Source organism: Myxocyprinus asiaticus, chromosome 13, assembly GCF_019703515.2.
Source record: "Myxocyprinus asiaticus isolate MX2 ecotype Aquarium Trade chromosome 13, UBuf_Myxa_2, whole genome shotgun sequence".
NCBI lineage: Eukaryota > Metazoa > Chordata > Actinopteri > Cypriniformes > Catostomidae > Myxocyprinus > Myxocyprinus asiaticus.
Genome location: NC_059356.1, coordinates 44,863,101 through 44,880,842, shown reverse-complemented (window position 1 = coordinate 44,880,842; position 17,742 = coordinate 44,863,101). Strand labels below are relative to the sequence as shown.

The 17,742-nt window shown below is 37.4% G+C and overlaps 1 protein-coding gene across 3 annotated transcripts in view; it reads right to left on the bottom strand.

The window, feature by feature from the left end:
- Window positions 1-17,697, bottom strand: part of LOC127450227 (choline transporter-like protein 2) — a 39,009-nt gene extending 21,312 nt beyond the window's left edge. The window contains exons 1-8 of one of the 3 annotated variants that reach the window (XM_051714143.1): window positions 17,582-17,697; window positions 6,552-6,600; window positions 6,085-6,158; window positions 3,586-3,664; window positions 2,506-2,590; window positions 1,120-1,230; window positions 962-1,022; window positions 734-857 (exon numbers count right to left, since the gene is read on the bottom strand). In XM_051714143.1, coding sequence (XP_051570103.1) covers window positions 734-857; window positions 962-1,022; window positions 1,120-1,230; window positions 2,506-2,590; window positions 3,586-3,664; window positions 6,085-6,158; window positions 6,552-6,600; window positions 17,582-17,603 — 605 coding nt within the window. In that variant the 5' untranslated portion in view covers window positions 17,604-17,697. Of the gene's footprint in view, window positions 1-733; window positions 858-961; window positions 1,023-1,119; window positions 1,231-2,505; window positions 2,591-3,585; window positions 3,665-6,084; window positions 6,159-6,551; window positions 6,601-10,030; window positions 10,395-17,581 lie in introns of those variants that run through there. The other 2 variants (XM_051714144.1, XM_051714142.1) reach the window with 2 other exon arrangements.
- Window positions 17,698-17,742: the final 45 nt, after the last annotated feature.

The window sequence follows — 17,742 nt, the reverse complement described above, 5'->3', positions numbered from 1 at the left end:
ATTGTTAACGCAACTCTGCAGGCTGACGGATCTTTGCGTGATGGCAAATGGGGCCATTGGAGACGGTAAATGTTTGGATTTGGGGAGGTGGTTATATAAGATTTTTTTAACATTTCGTTATTTTAATTGCTTTCTCGTTTTGTTTAAAGTGCAGTTTGAATTTAGAAATGTATTTTACGTTTTTCGATGGAAGAATTTCATTTTTAAAGCAAGACCAATAAAGCAAAAATATTCAACGACCCTCTGCAGGGGGTTGATGATGTAATCGGATATCACAATATTTTTTTCTTTATATTATGGTGCATATCGCCCAGCCCTACATCTGACTGAGACAAAAAAAGCTCAAATGAAGCAATTGCAACAAGGATGCGTTTATTCTGTCCATTTTGGCATACCTTAATGGGGGTTTTAAATGGCTAATGCTGAAAGCAGGGTGGCTGATCAAAAATCTTATTCAATTGTGTCAACAAAATAGCTAAAATTAAATTACCTTTTATTTCTAACAACTTTAATTCAAAATTCTCACAAAAATCTCTGGAAACTGAACATGTTTATTATTCACTGAAAAGACTTGCATTAACACACTTCTGTTAATCGGCCAAACAGGTACGGTTATCAGCAGATAACTATAATCACAGAATGGCCAAATAAGGGCCCAATAAATTGGCCTGGCAGATATATTGGTCTATCACTGCCTCATCAAAGTGTGTGAAGAGTATAAACACGTGCTTACTTCATTCCAGCCACCAGGTCTTTGGCGTCTCTTATTTTGCCCTGTCCATCATCAAATGTCTCCATATCACCCACTGTGATGGTTTTCCCCTTTTTGCCCAGAGTCGGAAAACACCGCTGCAAAACTGAGAGCGAAATAAATATGATTATGTACCGAGACATTAAACAAACACCCCATCTGTAATCTCCATAAACACTAAAACAGCAATAATAACAACATGAGTCTTACAGTGTTTGCTGGAAATCAAATATGCAGGACACAGCTTTTCTTGCAAAATCTCCGGCACACTCTTTAAAGAGAGACAGTATTGATCAGTCATTAGAAAATGACAGAAACTACGCAATCAGGCGTTTTTGATCAGATGTTTTTCGTTAGTGCGCACTCACCTTCATCCCTGGGTCTTCGCGACAAAAACCTTTATAGTATTTCCAGTCTTCTATAATTGAGTTGGCAGTCACCAATGTCATTGTGCGATTAGGACATTTCTCTACACACAACTAAACAAAGATAGACAACAAACACAAAGACATGGCAGGATTGACTTCATTCAGTAATATTCACACATTAATGCATGCACTTGTTAACAGAAGGATGAGAGGTCAACACTGAAAAAGAGAGGAAGGAAGGATGGATGGATGGAAGGATGGATGGAAATTAAAATATAGGAAAGATGGAAGGAAGGAACAAAGGAAATAAAGGGAAGGAAGAAAGAAAAGAAGAAAAGGAAAAGGGAAGGAAGAAAGAAAGGAATGAACAAAGGAAAGCAAGGGAAGTAAGGAAGGAAAGAGGGAATATGAAAGAAGGATGTAAGGAATGAAGGAATAAAAAAGGAACAAAGGAAGGAAAGAAGGAAAGATGGGGAAGGAAGAAAATAAGGAAGGAAGGAAAGAGGGAATAGAAAGGAAGAAAGGAAATAAGGGGAGGAAGAAAGGGAAAAGAACAAAGAAAAGGAAGTAAGGAATGAATGAAGTAAAGAAAGGGATGAAAGAAAGGAAGAAAGACGAAGGAAGGAAAGAGCGAAAAATGGAAGGAAGGGAGAAAAGGAAAGAAAGGAAGGAAGGGAAAAAAATGGAAGGAAGGAAAGGGACAGGAAGGAACAAAGAAAGAAAGAAAGAAAGAAAGAGAAAAAGAACAAACCTAAAACCTGCTACAAATTAAACACAGATAGACAACAAACATGAAGACATGGCAGGATTGACTTCAGTAATATTCACACATTAATGCATGCACTTGTTAACAGAAGGATGAGAGGTCAATGGAAGGAAGGAAGGATGGAAATTAAAATATAGGAAAGATGGAAGGAACAAAGGAAATAAAGGGAAGGAAGAAAGAAAGGAAAAGGAAGGAAGAAAGAAAGGAATGAACAAAGGAAAGGAAGGAAAGAGGGAATATGAAAGAAGGAAGGATGTAAGGAAGGAAGGAATAAAAAAGGAAGGAACAAAGGAAGGAAAGAAGGAAAGATGGGGAAGGAAGAAAATAAGGAAGGAAGGAAAGAGTTAATAGAAAGGAAGAAAGGGGAGGAAGAAAGGAAGGAATCAAATAAAAAAGGGAGGAATAATCGAAAGATAGGGAAGGAAGAAAGGGAAAGGAACAAAGAAAAGGAAGTAAGGAATGAAGTAAAGAAAGGGTTGAAAGAAAGGAAGACAGGAAGGAAGGAAAGAGCGAAAAATGGAAGGAAGAGCGAAAAATGGAAGGAAGGGAGAAAAGGAAAGAATGGAAGGAAGGAACGGGACAGGAAGGAACAAAGAAAGAAAGAAAGAAAAAGAACAAACCTGAGGAGTGGGACACTGGAACTCTAAGAGGACCATGGGACTGGCACACTTCATGATGTTAAAGTAGAACAAGAATGGCTTTTTTCTGTTTTACATCAAGAAAACAAATTAATTCTCATAATTAATCGAGGCTAAATGTAAGACTAATGCAGCAATGAAAGACAGCACTCCATCCCTGATTATGAATTTGCAAACAATGTGACCCAATCCTACTAATGCAGTGTTCTTTCTTCTTCTTAAAGGTCATTTTTCTGTTTACTGTATGTTTTATTCGACTCACACTGACACCAAGTGGAATGTTTTTAAGATGTTTTACTTTTGCCATTGTAGAAATTCACTATTCACAGTAAGTCATGATTAATTTAATCCATGAGTGAAAGTATCCAATAACAGAGGGGTTACTGAGATTAACAGAGTTGTATTCGGCTGGTCATGTGATTTTAACATGGCTGCCCCCATGAGTGGACCCTCTCCATGTAGAATAAAACATTTTTTACAAGGTTATTGATATGACAGGAGTCTTCATCTCATGCTCATGCTTAAAAAATGCTTTTTTTAATCTTAAAAAAAATAAAATAAATTTTTACCGAGTGCACCTCTAAACAATTTGAAACTTTGTATTGAAGCACTTCTCATATGATTGCCTCCTTAGGATGAATTGCTTTTGCTGTATTCCTCATTTGAAAGTCGCTTTGGATAAATGTGTTTGCTAAATGAATAAATGTAAGCATAGTTAACACTGTTTCCATGACGACCAGGTCACTCACGCCCAAGCTGCAACCAGTCGCCGTCACCTCAGAGCCAACATAAACCCTCATTTCATCCTTTAATTCCATTAAGGTCTATACACCATTTGGTCATAAACTGTAAAATTAGTTGTTTTGGGAATGTGTGTCTATCCTGTGTAATTATAGTTTTTCTGCAATAGTAACGCACAAGAGAGGACAGCGTATTTTTAAAAAATGCTCAATTTTGCTAGATTTACCATAAGCATTTCACAGCATTGGAGTCTTAATATGTGCATGTATGACAAAATGGGACAATACATATGATCATGTATTGAAGTGTGGTATTACTTACTCCAGTACTCCCTGCCCACAGAACTGTCCCATGCTGTCTGTAGGGTAGATCACCTTCCTCGGGTCACCATGAGACCAGGCTGAGGGAGGAAGATAGAAATAATGAGCTCTCTCACTCACTCACTCACTCACTCACTCACTCACTCACTCACTCACTCACTCACTCACTCACTCACTCACTCAGAGCAGCTGGCTCTCTTATGCAAGTGCTGCAGCTTTGTTTGTGTTGATCAAGCTCTCTCTATTTTACCTTCAGCAGCATGTTTAATGCACTGTTTGTTGCTGTGGGCATGGGAAAAGTGCCGTGCTGCCAACTCACTCACACACACACACACGCAATGTGCACCAAAAAAATCTTGCATACACTCACTCACTCACTTAAATCACACATTTGTACATAAAACTCTCGCACCCACATAAAACCCCATTCACACGGAAATAAAATTCAATGGAAAGTTTTAGTAACAGCCTAAATTTTTTTTAACTACTCGAAACAAACAAAATCACAAACACACAAACAATATGGATAGGTGATATACATAAAATATTCACAATATGTGATGATTGTGCTGCCAATTTTCAAGCACCTGTTATTTTGACCATTATGTTTCCTAAACTAGACCAGTTTTGGATGGTTATGTGTGACATTTTTCAAATATTAGCCTAAATGTTTTAGTAAAAACATATGCAAGTAAACATTGCTATTTATTATTATGTACAATGCTGTGAAAAAATATTTGCCCCCATTCCTGATTTCTTCTATTCTTGTGTATTTTTCATACTAAATTGTTTTAGATCTTCAAACGAGATATAACATGAAACAAAGGCAACCTGAGTATACACAAAATACAGTTTTCAAATATATATTTTTTTATTGAAGAACAAAAGTTATCTAACACCTATATCACCCATGTGAAAAACTAATTGCCCCTTAAACTTGATAGCTGGTTGTGCCACCTTTTGCAGCAACAACTGCAACCAAACGCTTCTTTCACACTGCTGTGGTGGAATTTTGGCCCACTCTTCTTTGCAGAACTGCTTTAGTTCAGCCACAATGGAGGGATTTTGAGCATGAACTGCCCATTTAAGGTCCTGCCACAGCATCTCAATCGGGTTCAAGTCAGGACTTTGTCTAGGCCACTCCAAAACTTTAATTTAGCTTCTTTTGAGCCATTCAGAGGTGGACTTACTCCTATGCTTTGGATCATTGTCTTGCTGCATATCCAGTTGCACTTGAGCTTCTACTCACGGACTGATGACAGGACGTTCTCCTTTAAGATTTTCTGGTCAAGAGCAGAATTCATGTTTCCCTCAATTATTGCAAGTCGCCCTGGCCCTGAAGCAGCTAAGCATCCCCACACCATCACACAACCACCATCATGCTTGACCGTAGGTATGATGTTCTTTTTGTGGAATTCTGTGTTTGATTTACACCAGATGTAACGGGACCCCTGTCTTCCAAACAGTTCCACTTTCGACGCACTCAGTTCACAGAACATTCTCCCAAAAATTTTGAGGATCATCAAGATGTGTTTTGGCAAAATTCAGATGAGCCTTCTGGGTCAGCAGTGGTTTTCGCTTCGCCACTCTTCCATGGATGGCATTTTTGCCCAGTGTCTTTCTGATAGTGGAGTCATGAACAGTGACCTTTGTTGATGCGAGAGAGGCCTGCAGTTCCTTGGATGTTGTCCTTGGCTTTTTTGTGACTTCCTGGATGAGTTGTCGCTGTGCTCTTGGAGGAATTTTGGAAGGTCGGCCACTTCTGGGAAGGATCACTACTGTGCCAAATTTTCTCCATTTGGAGATAATGGCTCTCACTGTGGTTATTTGGAGTCCCAGAGCCTTTGAAATAGCTTTGTAACCCTTCCCAGACTGATTCATTTCAATCACCTTTTTCCTCATCATTTCTGGAATTTCTTTTGACCTTGGCATAGTGCGCTACTGGGTGAGACCTTTAAGGCAACTTCATGCTGTCTGAAAAGTTCTATTTAGGTGTTGATTTGATTGAACAGGGCTGGCAGTAATCAGGCCTGGGTGTGTCTAGTCCAGCAGAACCCCATAATGTATTTAGTAACTAAAAATACTTTTTCACACAGGCCAAGTTGGTATTGGATAACTTTTTGCTTCAATAAATAACATTATCAATTTAAAAACTGTATTTTGTGTTTACTCAAACTGCCTTTGTTTTATGTTAGATTTTCTTAAAATTTTTGAGACAATTTAGTATGAGATACTGTATATATAAAAACAGATGAAATCAGGACTTTTTCACAGCAATGTACTTTTATATTGGCTCATATAAATCAAAATAATTTAATCATTCTTTCTTGTGTAGTTTAGTGAAAAACAGATTGGAAAACAAGTCTTGGTTATATTTAACCAATTTATTTTAACTGTATTTTAATTATTTCTTTATTTTAAACCTACCTGGAAACAATGGCTGTATGTTTGGTTGAAATAAAAAAAATTAAAATCAAAGCAGAATTGCAGACTGACTTACCAACAATTCCCACAGCAAAATAACCCAGTATGGCCAAAAGGAAGAAGATACAGCAAATAATGTCTGTACATCCTCTGTAGTGCAAGGAGAAACAGTCTGTTACACAAATCCACACTGATTTAAAATGTGTAAAACTAACTAACTCTAACTGCCACATTTACACATGTGTCTGAGGAAAGTTGGCCTCTTAATAAAAGTAATAACTATATTTTTATAGTTTTTGAAAATGTTAGTGGTGCTTTCCAGTGTAAAAACTGCCACCTTGATGTTAGGGTGTTGTGGGTGGTTTTAGAGCATGCAGTTGCTAGGCTGGAATGTTTGGCTAAGATGTTTTTATTTTGTATTATTGGCCGCCAATCATAAGTGATTACTTAGAAAAGCAACAGCACAGTAAAGGACGTTACATGTCAAACTTTAATACTTAAGTTACTTAATTTAATTAATTCATAATAAAATTGCTTTCTTACCTGTTTTGGATGGGCCCTTTGAAGTTGGGATCAAATTTCTTAGGCTCTCCTGTGAGAACAACAGGGAGAATTGAAAGTCAGTATGACTGAAATAAAACAGTCAATAGTCCAGACATCTGTGCAGGACATATTTAAAATCACAACAGCCATGCTTGCACAGATTTCTTTAAAAAACACCAACTTTGGAGGTCATAAATACTGTAAGTACAGTATATCAAGAAGAATTCTAGCTATTATTTTACAGCAATCTACAACAGTATGTCTGCAAAATACTGTGAGAACAACTGCTGATCTAGAGGAGTTTCTCCACAAATGCTTGGGAAACTGATAGTACACACAGTGAGGAAGAGCTTCTGCAACATAAAGCCCCACTAATTGGCATTTGTCTCTCTCACATAGCCTACGGTACAGACCAGACCACCCAAGCCACAAAGATCACATGGAAAGATGTATCGTACCACCAAAACCACAGTGGAGCAAGATATACCTCACTGGAGTTGACACAAAATGCCATGAATACAATGGGATGAAAATATAAGCCTATTTTATGGGGAGCTACCCCTGTTAGTGGTGCTTACTAAGGCAAGCATTTCTATAGAGGGCAGCAGTTGGGTTCATTTTTTCAAAAGGGAAATTGATTAATAATGATAACTTATAAACCTTTAAAGACTGACATTCCGTGAGCTCTTGTTAATCAATGGTACATGCTTCTGCTGAAACCATTAGTCCATGTTATTTCAACTTCACTTAAAAAAAAATCGTGTTTAATAGCAGAATTCCTGGTGAAGAACTACACTACCCATGATGCTGAAGAGAAAAATCCACCAATCAGAGAATTGGGGCCAACAAAGTGCACCAAAAGAGCTCTGCAGCAACTGGCCACGCCCATGATGAATTGTGAATGAGTTGGACTCTACACTAAACTACTTCTAAAAAACGACTTATATATGTTTGCATATATCTGAATATTTTGCAATACGATTACAATATTTTTGTATATACTTTTAATCAATTTATCAACTTAAAATCAATAGTGTTATATTTTTCCACAGTTTTTATTTCAATTACGTCATTTGCAATGCTTCGTGGCATTGTAGTTAATTCCCTCATTAAAGATTTTGTATAAAGTCTTTTTGTCAGATTTTCAAATAACGTTTTGCTTCAAATCAAAATTTTTAATTTTGTGATTAACCTCGGACTCAGAGGAGGTTGGTTTGGCTCATGGCTTAGAACTCTTATGAAGGATTTTATGAAATCCCTATGGGGAAAAAAAAAATCTATGGGTAAAAATCGGAACCAAGTGCTGAAAAAACGGGAGAGCACTGTTACACTTTATTACTATTGCTCATGCTTTAGGTTAGGCACTTGAACAAACCTGTAACCTGAATTATTAAACTTTGGCACGTAAAACTGTTTGTGCTACAGAAATGAACAATACCTCAAATCCTGCGGCTTGTTGAGCAAAGGTGTCCTGTTATTTTTATAAGCAATCAGACTTACAGTTTTCACCTGCTGGTTGATGATAATATTGGTAAAAATAAATCCAATTAACTTAGGCTACATTAAAGGAGGGGCCCAAGCCTTTCTAGAGACCAGGATATCATATGATCTTGGGGGTGGGCTCTTTTCACTTGAGCCACTAAGTAATTACCTAGCAACCACTCAAAACACCCTATCAACTGCATAGCAATACACTAAACCACTCAGAACGGCTCAACTTTTACACATGCAAACACCGCTCAAATCTTTCTCAGGCTAGTTGTACCAAACTACTAGCATGTCTACACACACACACACAAAACTTGTTTTGGAATATTTCATGCAAATTATAACCATATGCATCCCCCCCCTTAAAGCATAGCTTTGGCGAAGCAAGAGATTTTGCATGGCATTTTTTGCTTTTTTTTTATTTTTTATTAGTGGTTGCTGCTTGGGAAGGGAGCAACACATCTCAGTTAACATCTAGGCCTCAGGGTTGTTCCAGGGAAACTGTTCCTAAAATAAGGCTACTCTAAGTCATGTAGGATGAATGTTGTGCTAAACAGCAACCAAGCTCATCTGTGCCCTGTTGAGTTTAGCTCAAATAATGTGAGTCACCTGGATCAAGTTACATATAATTCCATCATCTAGTCTAAACTGAATATTTTGAAACCAAGAACAGACCAGGTCACATCTTATCCCCCAAACACAGGACACAGGATTCCATTGAATTGATAAAAATGTATTTTGTGTTGATCAAATATCAGACAAAGAGTTAATAAAAAATGCATTCCCGTTGACTATATTACATCATTTACAACTAAAAACAACTCACTTTTGGCACCACTCTGTGGACATTTCACATGGAAATTTAAGTTCAAACGTGCCCATATGTTCAACACTTCCAGCATCGGCCGCTGGGGGCAGCGATTCGTATTTTGGTAAACAGACCGATTTCAGCTGGAGAACTTTCTGTTGGCAAATTCACAGTGAGATTTGTTTTGTCCGTTTTATCATCTACCAGGTGTAGATAGCAAATCTGAGAAAAGTAATGTCACACCTCTCCTAAAAGAAGTACATGCTTTGAGGTGTCATTCATGTTTGAAAAACAAACATTACGTGCTGAAGTTCTATCCAGTGAAAGACTATGGGAAAGGGGTTTCTTCAAATCTTCAAAATGAGCAAAAAATAAAGCACCACTAATCATTAGTACTGAAACTCCAATCTGTTTACATGTCAAACAAAACTTAACCCATTAACCTCTTTTGATCAAGCTCTTTTGAATAACACAAGTGATTTAACGACTTGCAGTCAAGGTTACAAAACTAAACTGCAAAACTGCTGCTATGAAAGCGTTCGTCTCCTTATATATATATATATGTATATATATTTCATCCTAGAATGAAAACAGCTGCAGTGGACCGCTAAAATGTCTGCAAACCCCCTAACCACTTCATACTGACATGGGAATTTTAACTGCGGCATCTATGACTATTGTAAACGTCCACACCCTTGAGATACTGAAATGTAAAGCCTGAGTAGTTCCCAGGCAAACCCAAGTATTGTGAAGATACACAAAGACCTAGTATGAAACTTATACAGTGTTAACACAATGCCACAAGAGCATTGATCGAATGTAAAAGGCTAGTAGCATAAAAGCCAAGTGCCATTAGAGAACAGCTTCATGAGACTTAAGCACAGAACCAAGCAGCAGTCTCTTAAAAAAATCCCATAATTCTCTAAAAGAAAACCAACTTTTAAATGTATGGGTGGAAGTGTAAAATAACACAAAGTTCATCCCAATTCATCAATCACTCAGAAACAGTTTGAACTAAATCTTGAAATTGTTTTGATGGTGTATTCAGATATATAGGTTAATGTATCACATGTTTTTCCAGAGTGCTCAATGAGATCTTCAATTGTGAATCACGTTCACATGCTGAAACCAAGAAAACACATGCACAGTAGCACACAAGGAGACATGCATCAACTGATGTTACCTTTTTTTTTGTAGCCATCTTCCTCCTCAGGCATCTTGATGTTAAGTGGTTCTATCTGATGAATCTGATATTCCTTCCTCTGTGTAAAACCAAGGAAATAGCCTTTCAGCCCACTACCTGACTTTCTTTTCCTGTTTTCAAGTGGGGAAAAATTACCTGCCTCTCTGAGAAACTGGTTGAACCAGTATCTAACAAGTCTACGCTGAGTTTAACTCCCCCTTTGCAAGGAGTAGCCTATGTTGTAAGGTTTCCCTCATTTGAACTTTTTAAACTAAGCTTAATTTTGTCTCATCTTTAAACCGCTTTTTTTTTTTAAGAGTTGAATTTTTGTTTTTAAGGGTTGAAGTGTTCTCTCTATGGGATTAAACGGGACTGTTAGATGTGTCTCTGAAATGAGAGGAGGGATTAAATCTGGGTGTGACTGCAATGGCACTCCTTTTTCCTTACATATGCTTTTGTAAAGCAACTTAACATGCTACTATCATGTTAGTGGCTTTTCTGAATTTTTCTGAAGTACATTACCACCATGATTGAAATGAACAATTATAACACATTCTCTTTGAAGATACAAACAACCCGCTGTCTGAGTAGGTTTATCAGTGTGAAGTCAAAGGAGCACTTACATTATTGCACAAAAAAATGTAATGCAGGGTGCAATAATGAAAACTTTCCTTTGGTTTCACAATATTTACATCACATTTACATTGTCATTTAGCAGAAACTTTTACCGAACGTGACTAACAAGTGTCATACAAAAGTCAACAATATCTGCGGTCACACTTCCCAGTTCCAAATGGTAGCTAGAGTACAAAAGCTAGATCAGATGAAAGAAACATACAAAGAGCGGTTTTCTATTAAAGGGGTCATGAAATGCTATTTTTTCATAATTTTATTATCTTCCCTGAGGTCCACTGATAATGTCAGTAAAGTTTTTTTGCACAAAAACTGTCATAGGCCCTCTGTCTGAAACGCTTGGTTTTGAACATCTCCTTTAAACGCCGACTGTTCTGATCAGCCTGAAAAATCGGCAAGTGTGTGTTGATTTCTTTAGCCAAAATCGGTATACGTTGACCGAATTTTAAAAGACTACCCCCAGAGGCTAAAGTGGTAAGTGTTTTCGAACATATAAACAAGTGTGTCTTCCATTTATATCCAGGAGAGTTTGCCAGAAGCCAGTTGTAAAGATAATTGTTTTCAGTTGTACAGGGTGTAAACAGTGAAGAGAAATGCTTTTTTTATTTAATCTACACCCCCCCCAACCAAAACCCAAATCTAACCCTAACCATTAGAAGAGACAAAATGCAGTGTTAGGGATAAAAATGCAACCTCCTTATCACGTTTGTGATTGTTTGAATGGATATTGAACTGTGGTCTCCCGTGCAACTGACGCAACGTGCTACCAGTCACGCCACGAGGGAAATTATCTGTTGTGGAGCCACTGCAGATATGTCTGACGGGAGATAGGGCATGTCAGCAAGTCGGCATACTGTTGCCGATCCTAGGGTACCAGAACTTTCGGAAACAGCATGCCGACTTCCCGTGTGATTATGTTGGTTCTGACTGGCTAACATTGTGCAGCCCCTCAAATTCAGCCACATTTGAAACTCAATCGGAAGTGAATAAACAAGCTCTCCACAACATTATAAAACTAAATTTCAGGGTATACATCCAACACATTGCATCTGAATATTTTACATTTCATCCAAGCACATCAGCACCATAAACTATCAAACAGTCATGACATTTATAATGTTCATGAATGAAACAGGTTACTCACTGTTTTGCTGTCAAGTCCAAGTGTTTTTAACTGCCCCATTCTTCAGTAACAGTTCCTTTGCAAAGCTTGAATCGTATTATGACTGGTTCACAAGCAGTTGATGCTGATATTCGCACATACACAGTCCATACCATGGTAAAACATGACGCACACACATAGGTGCACTAAGGCGCAGATTGCCAGAAACGCACCCAAATGGTCAAACACGTCCAGCTACTGCTTGTTTACATACATCAACAATTAAAATTAGCACAGATGGGCGCAAGAACAGCAAGACTCAGAGCAGCTGAATGAAGCCGAACAGAGTCTCATTTTCTGAGATTAATTGACACAACATCTTTTAAAAGCGGCATATGACAATGGTCAAAGACATCTGTGTAATGCATGTTATATCCACAAAAAAACTTCAAAAAAGTCCAGATGGGTCCCCTTTTGGTGTTCAAGAATAGTTGGTAACACAAGGCCTGTCTCTCTCCTTCTCTGTTTACGATACGAACTTAGCAACAGTGGGCGGGGCCATGGGTGCAATGACACATGTTGCGGGGCTTGTATATACAACTGAGCAATGTCACACAGTTCTCAAAATGAGATGTTTCAATAGAGTGGGAACTATTAATACTCTTTTTAGATTGGAGATGTTTTGAGTTCTGAAATTTACTTATGTTTTTATAGTATAGTTACCTCTTACCGTACATGTCTAAATATCAAGGAAAATTTGATTTTCCATTTCATGACACCTTTAAATAAATAAAAATAATAATAATAAAAAGACAAATACAATAAATAAAAAAAGTCAGACCTTTTCTTTTACAATTAAAGCTTATTAAATGTACCACAATGATTTGACTGATAAATCTATAAAGCATTTGAACAGCCAGACGCACAATGCAGGGAAGACTTTATATGATCATATATTTTTGTGTTGGTCTTGTGGCTAAAGTCTCTCTAGCAAATTCCATGTCCAAGGCTGCACATGTAAAGCAACTGTACCAATCTAAAAATGAATCAAGAGTTAAAACCATTGCCATTTTTTTAAATATATTGTCTATAAACCTTATTCACAGTAGCACCATCTTTAATCTGAATGAAAACGAGGCAGTGTGGGATAGGCAGTTTTGGGCTCCTAGATCCCAATTGATTTTCCACAACTCATGTTGTCTGGAGTTTTTTTTTTCATTTTGTCCACGGAGCGATCCAAAATGCTTAGAAAAACACTTAAATTTCACTATGTTTACGCTTTTCATCCACACTAGAATTGTGGATTAAAAATTAAAAAAAGGGAGTGCTTCGAAACAACGTTCTCCATTACTGCATCCTTTGATAACGATGCGGTTTGGAAACTAAAAACAGAGATTTCAGAATTGGCCCCATTCAATTTCATTGCAAGTACTGTAACCCAGATTTTGGCTTTTTTTTTTTTTTAAGGAAAAGAACAGACAAGTCGAAATTATTTTTTGTTGTAATCAACATTATGCTACAAATGCTGTAAATCTTAACTTGGATTGAACCCAGAATATTCATAATCCTTTAATATTACGATGAAGAAACACTCGCAATTCTTCAATGGGTTCAAAAACGGTTGGTCAAGATTAAGATCAAAGAGCATATTTCAAATCAGCAACAAAATTTGATAATAATGGAATCATAAATTGTGCTTCTTTACCTCATATTAAGCTAAAAAAATTCAATTTTCCCGACTTGTACCGCTAATGTGCATGTGTGTTAGCGAGTTGATTGACAGGTGATGTATGTATCTAAAAGGTGATTGGCTCTTTTAACTGTAAGGCGGGACTTCCTTTCTACATCCGTTGACCATTGGGCGCTAGAGCTTCTTGGTTGGGCATTCCAATTTCTCACATTCATTTAAATAGAAGTGACCCATCTCTGTTAAATAGTCTCTGATGTAACCTAAGTCACAAATGGACATTCTGTTAAACTTAACTGAAATTTCCTGATATCATGGGGATTTTTTTGACACAAGTGTTAATCAGTTTCTTGGAGGTCTAATGAAACAAAATGAATAGGCTACTTACTTTTCTATGAGTTAACTTACTAGTTAATTCTATAGGGTTCGCAAAAGTTATCCCATAAGATAACCACCATGACAGTTACCAGAAAGAGCTGACAAAAAATATTCATTAAAACATTCCATGCCACTTCAAAATGTGTTTTAGGAGGACACATAAGAATTAAAGCTGAAGTGTGTAACTTTTTCTGCGTTAAAATACCTTCTCTTATCCCAGCTTAATAAACAAAGACAACTGTAAGAAGCCATTTGCAGATTCATTTCTCAAAAACTGTAAACACTGTGTCTCTGTGGCACTATAAAAATTCTTCTGTTTGTTTTAAGTTGCCTGTCCATACCAACACAATAACATTGACTCAACCAATGGCGTGAGCTGGGGGCGGGACTATTTGTTTGTTACAACCAAATAGGTATAACTGCAGCCCGCAGATCTCCAAATGGGGGCGTTATCTCCAAAAGAGGGCGGGTAAACTACAGCAGTGTGCGTGGATACTCTAGAAGAGGGTTGGGCCAGCTCCGAAAGAGGGCTTAGGTTAGGGGCTCTGTATATCTTTGCTAGCAGTTTGGAGATCATGTCCCTTTTTGGAGCTCTACCTGCAGCTATATCCTGCTTGTTACATAAACAGCAGACAGAGGGCGAGTTCAGAAAGCTGTTTGAATACAATCATTTCCTTTTGCAATACCGTTTAGTGGGGCTAGTGGCGCAGAAATTACACACTTCAGCCTTAATGTCCACAAGATGTTGCTTTTTCTTAAAGCAATGTTCATGTATATGAGCACTAGAAAAATTAATTGCACATCAATTTTTCATAATGACTAATGGCAGGAAAGTTTCTGTCAGCAGTCCATTTCCTCGGCCTATGGAACGGTACAGAGATAAGACAACAGACTGTAACTGTACATTTTGTTTTTACCCTTTTAACCTGTGCTAAGTCAGAGGACGCAGGGAGCATAAAAATAAAGAAATGCCTCATAATTAAGATATGACTTAAAGTTATCAGTAGGAAAATCAGAAAGGAGCCCAAATACCACATTGATTATTTCAGTGTTTTCCTGTCTGGCTTATGAGGAAACAAAACACATTGTGCTCGGATAAATTCAGGATTTCCCCAAAATTTTACTAAATCACTTCAGTTGACCATTAATAAACAACCTTAAAAGATAATTTGCCTTCAAGTTAACTAAAGGTAACACAAGTACACAAGAAAATTATGTGTAACACATAAAGACTGTATAAGACTGTGTGCTGTAGAGTGCATTTTCATTATTATTATTTAATAAAGAACTGCTAAAAAAAGATTTGCTAACATCTGCACAGTAATAAAGCCAAGTATCATCCCTTAAAAACAGATTTAGCTTGCTGTGTTTACCCATCATACTCCATTTCAAATTGGTCTGCTATACAGTTCTCTTTGCAATTACATAAAACAAGTTTCCATTGCTTTTAACTATTAGAGAAGTCGCACTGAGTATCTCTTCCCTAATGTGAAACGGCTGCAGTTGCACTCCGGCCATCAACAGCAGAAATATCACATAAGTACAGCTCAGAAAGACACGAGAGTTTAAAAATAAGAACTTAAGGAACCATTTTATATCTACAAAACTCCTCCTATCCTATACTGTATCCTTTAATTACACCCACTTCAACATGGCACGCGAGCAAGCCTCCTATGACTTTGTGTCCTTATGATTCCCAGCTATGCTTATGTGGGGAAACAGCTAGTTACTAAAAGAAGTATGGCTGAATATTACAAAAAGGCAGTTTTGTGGTGCAACTGTTGCAAATATTGATTGCCCAGTGGGTTAAAAAAACAAATAATCTTGTAAAAACTATAATGGCTGTGAACCATGTAAACTAAAAGCAATGTGTATCTAAAGTTATGAGCCCTTTAAACTATATCATCACAGGAAAGAAAACTGTTCATAAAGGGATTTCATGAGGTCTCGAATTAACCAAACATGCTAGCTTGCAGCATATGTCCAGAGACTGTTTTGAAATGTCTGCCTAACTAAACCATGCTTCTCCAAGTACTGGTATTATTACATGGTACAGAAATGGAACAAGTAATCCTAAAATCGGTCTCTTTGAAAATACATAGTTATATTCCTGGTTTACTGTAAGAACTAAGTACAAGGTAAAATTTTCAACCTCCAGCTTCACCTTCACACAACTTCTTATTCAGTCACTTGTCATAACTAGATTGGACTACTGTAACGCTCTCATTGCAGGCCTCCCTGCATGTGCAATTAGGCCCCTGCAAATGATCCAGAATGCAGCAGCACGTCTGATCTTTAATGAACCAAAGAAAGCGCATGTTACACCACTCCTTGTCTCTCTCCACTGGCTGCCGGTTGATGCACATATCAAATGAAAGGCTGTGATGCTGGCATACAGAACAGACACTGGGTCTGCTCCAGAGTACCTAAAATCATTTCTGCAGAGCTGCGTTCCCACCAGAAGCCTGCGGTCGGCTAATGAGCGGCACCTTGTTGTACCAACACAAAGAGGCACCAAAACACTTTCCCAGACTTTCGGTTTCACGGTACCACATTGGTGGAATGACTTTCCCAACTCCATCCATGAAGCAGAGTCACTCTCTGTCTTCAAAAAATGGCTAAAAACACATCTTTTCCATGATCACTTAACCATTCACTCATAAAAAATAAAAATAAATAATTATATATATATATTCTTGTTGCACTCTAATCTTTCTTGGATACTACTATTCTGATGCTAGTGAAACTTTGTAATGCAGCACTTTTCATACCACTGCCTCCTTAAGATGAATCGCTTATGATGTATTATTCCTCGTTTGTAAGACGCTTTGGATAAAAGTGTCTGCCAAATGAATAAATGTAAATTCCAACCATGGTACCTTCACTGCACATAGCTGTATCCAAGAGATGGACAGCAACCATGTGCAGGCAATTAGCACAACCACAATTCACCCATTCAATGGTATTCATGCTATACAGTCAATATGAACAAAACACTTTCATATTTCTGTCTCTGTATAGCACACATTTGCTGTTTGTGACATGATATTACCAGGATTTGGAAATACAGTGAGCTTATGCAAAGCCATCTCATTAGAAAAAGGAAATGCATTTCCATCTGCACAGCTTTGTATCTTTATTCTAAGAAACCCACTTTTTTATTATTATAACCCTGAAATGAGGTATACATCAACCTTTGGGTCAATTTGCCACATGCAACATTTGGGAAATATGATGGAAATACAGAAGCACCACATTTATGTGGCCTGGTCAACTGTTAAAATACATGTCAAAGGTCACCATATTTGCTAAAAAGGGTGGTTTAGCAATTTATGCCTGTTTAGAAATGAATTAGAAAACCACTTGAAATTAGGTACTTTTAAAAAGACCAAAATACAGCAAACTCTGTTAAAAATACTGTGAGGCAGAGGGAAACTATACTACAGATTTAGACGTTGGCTAAAAACCTACCATAAAAAAATAAAAAAAACACACAAAATCACATTATATTTCAACTTAACACGACATGTAAATTCAAATAACGCTCAGAAACCTCCTTAGCTAAGAGTGTTGACAAAAACTACTATGCTAAATGTAAATATACAAGAAATATGGCGACGGCGTTAAGTCACTTTAAGTTTCTGTTCAGTAATGTTAACACGTGAGGAGTCTTCACACCATCCGTTTCAAACACAAACTTTCACAACAATACACGAGCAAGCATACAACACTAAAGCCGCAATGAACTTGCCGTATTTAGGTTCCTCATCCATCACAGCCGTTTCAGGTTAGTGCGTAATCACGACACTATAAACAACATTACATACAAGTCATGAAATCAGATACTGGGGTGGGAGGAACCTTACAGCTTTGATTGACAGCTACTTCAACCAATCACGGCGCACCATGGGA